This window comes from Malania oleifera, chromosome 1, assembly GCF_029873635.1.
Source record: "Malania oleifera isolate guangnan ecotype guangnan chromosome 1, ASM2987363v1, whole genome shotgun sequence".
NCBI lineage: Eukaryota > Viridiplantae > Streptophyta > Magnoliopsida > Santalales > Ximeniaceae > Malania > Malania oleifera.
In genome coordinates, this window is record NC_080417.1 from 129,549,171 (window position 1) to 129,557,524 (window position 8,354).

At 38.8% G+C, this 8,354-nt stretch overlaps 1 protein-coding gene across 1 annotated transcript; it reads left to right on the forward strand.

Moving 5' to 3' along the window:
• Positions 1 to 4,312: 4,312 nt before the first annotated feature.
• LOC131146507 (epidermis-specific secreted glycoprotein EP1-like) lies at positions 4,313 to 5,846 on the forward strand. The gene has a single exon (XM_058096145.1). The coding sequence runs from the start codon at positions 4,317 to 4,319 to the stop codon at positions 5,631 to 5,633; it is 1,317 nt and encodes a 438-aa protein (XP_057952128.1). The 5' UTR covers positions 4,313 to 4,316; the 3' UTR covers positions 5,634 to 5,846.
• Positions 5,847 to 8,354: the final 2,508 nt, after the last annotated feature.

The following is an 8,354-nucleotide window of genomic DNA, read 5'->3' on the forward strand; positions in this document are numbered from 1 at the left end:
TGCTACAGTGGCCCAATCTACTAGCATAGAAAATTCTTGCACTTTTAGAATCGCCACCTGTTTATAGATTTCCCACCTCAAGCCCCTCTTAAACATCCTCGCCTTTTTAACCTCATTTGGGACAACATAGAGGGCAAAGTGTGACAGCTCGACGAACTTCGCCGCATACTGCTGAACTGTGAGATTTCTCTAGGTCAAATTCAAAAATTCTACTACCTTAACCTCTCTAACGGTAGCAGGAAAATATATGTTGAAAAATACCTCCCTAAACCGGCTCCAGGTCATAGCCACTAGTACAGGTCTCTACTCCTCCAATAATTTCATAGTCATCCACCATCTCTCGGCCTCGCCTATCAACTTATATGTGGCATAGAGGACCCTCTGCTCATTGGTGCAATGAAGCATTATTAGTACTTTATCGATCTCCTGTATTCAGTTCTCAGCAACTGCAGAATCAGCTCCTCCTAAAAACGTTGGAGGATTCATCTTCGTAAACTTCTCTATCGTACACCCCTGGGCTGCAGACGAGCCTCCTTATTCCCTAGAGCTCCATGCAATTGCAGTCATAACTTGCTGAGCAATGCTGCGCAATACAACATCTGAATCCCCACCACCCATGCTAGAAGGCCCTGCACCATCATCGCCACTAGTGTGAGCATTACTTCCTCTAGGGTCCATCCTGCAATATTAACAAATTATTCTGAGAATCCGAACCTCATAATGTTATTCTTACATTAATATAACTAAAATATCCTCATGCCACCTATTACTTATTTATGGCCTAGTCCCACCATATGGAAATATAAACCGACGATAGTTTACTATGGTTTTCCTAAAATCATCACCCCAAGAAAAACACAAAAACCACCCCAAAGCTCCCACTTCCAGACTGCAAAACAGAACCTTAAATTCTCATCCTAATTTCCCAACATTAACTCATTGAAATTCTATTTTATCCCAATTCCTATCCTTCCCAAAATTCCATCCTATATTTTGGTATTACTTTCTGCTGCACACTAAAGTCTACAGAACCTTACAACCTAGGCTCTGATACCAAATTGTAATGACCTGAAAATTTATGTTATTTTTTTTATACTGTAAAATCATATTACTCTGATACCCCTGATAAAATCTACTATAACATACCTATACAACGAAAACCATAAAATCATAAAACCATAATTACAATACCAAAATTTCAGTATTATACCCAAAATATACATACACATCACTCTAGAAATACCCCTTAAACCTTCTAAACCACTCAAAAATACATCTCCCTAAAACACTTATCCTGCAGATAGGGCAGTACAAATGTCCCCTCTATCGCTCAGTTTGATATGCTCGTCTAGCTAGATCACCTGAAATATTTAAATTACTAAGATAAGACAACTCTCAGTAAGACGAAATATGCTAGTTCCAGTGTGTGACAGTTGAGTTTACATGAATAATATACAGTTAAACAACTAAAATAGAGATAGCATATAAAATAATATACAGTATAACTCACACCTATGTAGCTTAAAATACAACTACAATATCTGATTTTTCTATTTAATCATACTTCTAATAACTCTAAATGTATCAGCTGTTAATCTGAAAATCTGTATATATGTATATAACTGTGAAAACTTCCCTAGATGACTGTATGTTATGATTTAACCCCTCATGACATGGTTGTGTGGCCCGTAAGCGGGACTTAACACTAGTTGGTCTACCAGGATAAGTCAACTGAAACCTCTGTCGTCAGACCGGCTGCCTCAGCTCAAACTAATGGGGAGCCTGCAATCTCTCCCCAGGCACGATTGACTACTCATAAAATCCACACACTATCTGAGATATGTGGTTGCACTCTGATCTAAATAGCTACGGTACCGTGCTCTGAAATCTGAACTCATCCATCAGGGTCTGATACTGTATAATACTAATTTATATTTCTCTTACTATTTTACCATGATTTTTTTCAACTGTAATAACCATAACATTGTAAAAGCTAATCTGAATAAAATGAAATTATCTGAATAAACTAAAATATTTGAATGCTATGGTTCTGTAATTTGTATATCTTGGTATACTGCAAATGTTGTAAAAACATCTTTCTGGTTATATATGTTGTAAATCATCATCCTGTAAATTCCATAAATCATCTTTCTGTGTGTGTATATATATATACTATAAATCGTGATACTTTAGAAATTGTGTAAATTTTGAACTGAACTGATATTTACTCATGCCACACTATTAAATAAATAAACCCATGTACTATATAACCTATAAAACTATATAATTTTTCCCTGAAAATTTTTATTCATGTACTATATAATTTACTAGTAAAAAACTCTAATTTAACTACCATAGCATATTTTAATTACCTGCCTAACTAAACTCATCTATCGATCCCTAACCCACGCCCACAACATTCATAATTCCAAACCCTAAAATTATGCACATATATCTTCCAATCAATCAATTGAATATCCAGAATAATTATCATTCTCACATTTTCTAAACAATAAACTATTTATCATTTTACTTGAGTTCCTGATAAAATACCCACTAGGGTCACGTTCTCATACACAATCTTAAACCTATACCCTTAATAAATTAAATAAACTAACCAGAAACACCTAAATAATACATTTACCTCAGTTTTGGGTTGGTACTCTAAAACCCCAAACTGAATTTTCACTCCGTCTAAATTGTAGAGAATCTTGTCAGGAACCTTGTGGTGGCTTTTGATCATCGATTCGAGCTTACAATGGAGTAGAATTTTAGAGAGAAGGGGAAGAGGGTTCGTAATTTTTAAGAGAGAGAGAGAGAGAGAGAGAGAGAGAGAGAGAGAGTGAGTGAGAGAGAGAGAGAGAGAGAGAGAGAGGGAGAGAAAGAAGTAAATTTGTAAAATAAAATGAGCTTGCAGGATTTTATACTTTCAGCACTGCCAAAGAAAACGATCGCCGGTTTTCTATTTAACCAGACCAGAAATTACCATTTACCCTATACCCGGTTGCGATAATTTACCAAACCATCGCCTGTTTTCTTCCCCCTTTAGAAAATCGTCGCCGATTTTCTCCTGCCTCAACCAAAAATCCATTTTTCCTTATTTTATCTTATTATTATATTTCTGGGTCGCTACACATTCCTGCTACAAACTGAAATCGTCAACAGTTTTCCTGAAACCGTCGACAGTTATCTCCCAAGAGGCTAAAATCGTTGAGCCTACCATTGACCAAACCGTCGACGGTTATCTCCTGCAACCAGCTTCCTTGTTCTTCGTATCACTATGCTTCCCCGACACATACATTCCTCTCAAATATGAGCCACATCTCCAACTCTCTCTCGCTCTCTCTCTCTTGCTAGCTATCCTAGTTCAACAAACCTTCAAACTCTCCAATGAAGTTACCAATAACTTCAAAAAGCCTTAAATCATAGTAAGCCAAACAATTCTATTGCCCTATTTTTTAGATTGCTTATGTGTTTATAAGTATTTTCTCTAGGATAGTTAGGTTTTATAATTCTTCAAAGGTGGAAGCTCATAAAACTATCATGCTATAAGGAGCCAAACTAATCCTTAATCTATTGAGACCAACACATATTAAACTAAAATTAGAAACTCATCAAGTGGCACAAGCCCTTCATGGTACTATGTAACCTAATAAGTTAGTATGTAGTTCGTTATAGAACATTAGTTTAATAGTCAATGAATGTCATTTGACTACAATGCATAATTAATGTGAAGCATCCAGCCAATCCTTACATCAAAATAAGTTGAAACAAATTGGAAAAATAAAATTTAAAAGATTCCTCAAACACATGAGGACTTTTGTTCTTATGTTAACTCTCCAACATTTATAAATTAAAAGTATCATACGTACGAATTTTATTAGAGTGAATCAATGTCACTTTACAGAATTAAAAGAAAAATATTTCTCCACTAGTGTCCTCTCTGTGCACCTTGTTGCTAGGGTTACTATCGATGGAATATTTACACTCGTATTTAATTATTAAAAAATAAAAAAGACAGGGCTTGAGCAGTCCGCCATTGTTGACTCCCATTTCAACTCTCCTTTGCTCGCTGTCAGCCGGCCTGTCCATATATATAATAAGGCCGCCGACGCTACGAAGCATTCAAAATATATGTATGGACACCTGTCTCTCGCCCAACAATTAATTAACATATCCATTAATTATTAATCACATACCGACGAAAAAGGAATGCAGCTGTTCCAACAGCCCAAAATTACAGAGAGCAGCAGCTGGTCACTGGTGTGGACGAGTCTATTTATAGTTTTTGCTTTCCTCTAGCTCCATCATCCTGCATGCCCACACCCCACAAAGCTGTTACAAACATGACCACTCCCGCTCTGCTGCTCCTCCTCCTCCTCATCTTCTCCATTAATGCTGAAGCTTCGTCATCAGTTCCTCCCTCCAACACCTTCACCTTCGTCAACGACGGCGAGTTCGGCCCCTACGTCGTCGAATACGACGCCTACTACCGCGTCCTCCCCCTCGCCGCCTCCCCCTTCCAGCTCTGCTTCTACAACACCACCCCCGACGCCTTCACTCTCGCCCTCCGCATGGGCACTACCCGCTCCGAGTCCCTTTTCCGCTGGGTCTGGGAAGCCAACCGTGCCACCCCCGTCCGCCACAACGCCACCTTCTCCCTCCGCCCCGACGGGAACCTCGTCCTTGCAGACGCCGACGGCCGCGTCGTCTGGCAGTCCGCCACCGCCCACAGTGGCGTCGTCGGCTTCAAAATCCTCCCCATCGGCAACATGGTGCTATACGACTCCGACGGCAAATACGTCTGGCAGAGCTTCGACCACCCGACGGATACCCTCTTGGTTGGTCAGTCCCTTCGGGTCGGGGGATCGGACAGGCTCGTGAGTCGGGTCTCAGATTCGGATAACTCGGAGGGTCCGTATAGCCTGGTTTTGGAGCCCAAGAGACTCGCTTTGTACTACAAGAGTGAAACCTCTCCAAAACCCTTTCTCTACTATGAATTTGTTTTTAATTCGAAACTAGAAAATATTACTTTCGATTCGCACCCGGAGACCGACGAGGCCTATGCTTTTGACATAACGTGGGAAACATCCGGGGTGTCTTGGATCCTGGCTAGACCCAAATACAACAGCACTCTGTCATTTATTCGGGTTGGGTCGGACGGGAATGTCCGGATCTACACGTTCTATGACAATGTGGATTGGGGTGCGTGGGAAGAGACGTATACTCTGTTTTCTAGGGAGTCTAGGGAGGCTGATGAGTGCCAGTTGCCGGAGCGTTGTGGGAGATTCGGGCTCTGCGAGGACAGCCAGTGTGTCGGGTGCCCGACTCCTAAGGGGTTGAAGGGTTGGAGCAAGGAGTGCGGGCCGTTGAAGGTGGGTTCTTGTGGGGCGAAGGAGTTTGAGTACTACAAGATGGAAGGCGTGGATCATTTCATGAGCAAGTACAGCAGAGGGAGTGGGCCCGTGAAGGAGGAGGAGTGCAGAATGAAGTGTAGCAAGGATTGCAAGTGCTTGGGGTATTTCTATCATCGGGTCGGGTCGAGGTGTTGGATCGCTTATGATCTTAAAACCTTAACCCGGGTCACGAATTCGACCCATTTGGGCTTTATAAAGGCCCCTACGAAGCACTAGGGAGCTTTTGGACATCAGTTCTCTTAAAGTAATAAGGTGAAGACAAAGACTCTTCTTGCCTTTTCAATTACTCCTTTTTCAAGAAGGCTTTTTGTTTTGTTTTTATGATTTGAATGTAAATTAGGAGCGTGTTTGTTTGTGAACCAAAAAAGAAAAGAAAATTTATTTTTTTCTGAAGAAAATAAATCAATTGTATGACATTTTCATTTTCTAGATTTTTCAAGAATGGCTATATATAGAAATTGGACTGCCTTGTGAAGTCACTCCCCCATGTGAACAAAATGCTAATCAAAGACAATTGTATAACTTGTAACTAGTTATGATTTTTAAAAGCATCCTAATGGTTCTAATAAATAATTAATTAATTAATTAAAAACAAGAAGAGTTGATAATTCGAAGAGTTGTTTGCTTCATGAGAAGTGTGTAATAATGGGATGGGGACAAAACTACAACTTATGGTCGTAAAAAGTGAAGGATTGTTTATAAAAGATTATAATGTAATTATAATAATTATTTTTGTCCTCATTTTTAATTTGATTGTCAAAAAAATCTCTCGAAAGCCACTAAAAGCTTCTTTCACTCTCTTTTATTTTCATTGGTTGAAGATGGTCGTGATTATTAAGGGTCTTTGGACACTCGAAGTACTTTCAAGAAAGATTTTTGACATACCCCCAGGTGCTTGGCTCAGGTGGCAAGGGCAGACCCGAACGTGCCTATGACCCAGGTAGGCGTCCCGGGTTCGATTCCTGCTTCGTTGAGTAAATCCTGATTTACCTCCCTGCAGGGTCTTGGGGTAGGAACTGTGGGGCGTGGGATTAGTCTCCGCTGTGGTGCATCCTAGGGCTTGCTCTGGTAGATGTCAACAAAGGACACCCGACGTTACTAAAAAAAAAAAAAGAAATATTTTTTACATTAACAAATTGACATGTCTGGTAAAGTATAATGCGTTTCCCAACATGATTATGGCAATCATCTTGTAAGCAAGGAATAGGAAAGCTTGGGTTAATATATCTTGAAACTGGATCTTGAGGAAGGATAAAATGCACTCATCGATCATTAATTCATCACTTGCCTACATACCCAACCAAACCAATAGAGCACCGACCGTCTTCATCGAATTCTTAGGAACTATAACCTATCTTGAAACACAATAATTTGCTTTAGTAATTTGAAAAATGGAACCGCCAACTATAACTTTCATACAAGGAATCTACACTTGCTACTCATGGACGTTTATTAATTTAATTACAAATTCTAACTGCACAGACAATATTATTTCGAACATTCCTTTTTATTTCATTAATTTTCATGAGTTAAAGGAAGGAACCTAGCAAAGTGTGATGCTTAGTACAGAGATACTTGGCAAAAAATCTTCTAAGAAGAACATTTAATTCATATCTCACAAGCATTTGCCAACAAAACTAGTCAATCCATTTATGTGATAATTTTGAATGAAAATGTGCATGAAACACTCTTTATATATACATTTTTCATTACTTTCTTGCATTATTGTGCTTCTGCGATAATCATAAAAGTGAGATAAACCAAGCTCTATGGCCTGCACTATGAGGCCTTTGAAAGTTTGCCTAGATTTAAACAGTTGAATTCCGTCATATCAATTGATATCTTAAAGGCCACAAATATCATGAAGAAAAGAAAAGTATCCTTTCTTCCATGAATGAGTTAAGTTACAAAAAATTGAAAGTATATACATTTGAAGGCTTGAAATGGAGGGAAAAAAATACACCTTAAAGTAGCACAGGTCAATGAATATTTAACAAGGAGACCAATTTCTCAGGAATTAAAGGAGAGTGACCCCAAAAGAATAATGAAGGGTAATGGAGGGATTGTAACCTCCCACATAATAAACTATAATTCCAAGATCAAGGGAGAAATTTAAACGACGACACAAAGCTCACCTATAAGAGGATGCCAAGCAAAGTTACGATAAGGAGCACTTTCTAAGACAAAATAGTTTTTTCTTTTTTTTTTAAATGACCCAGAGCTCCTACCTAGCAAGCCCTTTGGACTCTTCCGCATGGCAACAAGGTGAAATCATTACCGTTTGCCATTGATGCACCCCTAATAATACACTAAGCAAACCAAAAATGGAGAATCAAGTCTGGGACTTTGGGATATCCAAGACCCAACTTCACTTTCTAAGAAAAAATAGTTACAATTACCTTTTACAATGTTTGGCTCTAACTTGAGTATTGAAAAATGCTCCTAGAGGACAAAGGGATCCAAGGTCTTTTTTTTCTTTACTTACAAGTGGTCACCAAAGGTCAAAGGATAGGGCTGCAAATTAATAGACCAAGCAGCTCATGAGCCACTTAGGAGTCTGACTCGGTAAGAATTCATTAGGCCTTGTTAATTATCTAAATGAGTAATTCCTTAGCTAACCTAATTTTCAAGCTAGTTTAATACAGGAGTTGAGTTTGAACATAAATAGATTTGACTCATTTTGACTAGTGAATAACTCGATTATAAGCTTAGGCTTGAATTCAATTTCAGTACTTAGAATATATTTTATTTATTTAAGTTGTTAATTTAGCTATTGCTTCATTTATAAATAAGCAAAACAATAGGATGACGTATAAATAAACTTTTGGTCAATTAAACATATGTGGGGAAAAGGGCTTTATATAGAATGAGGGGAGTCCTAGGAAGGCTTCCATCTTCTGATGTGGATCGGAGTTAAAGTGGGGGCCAAGAGCTATG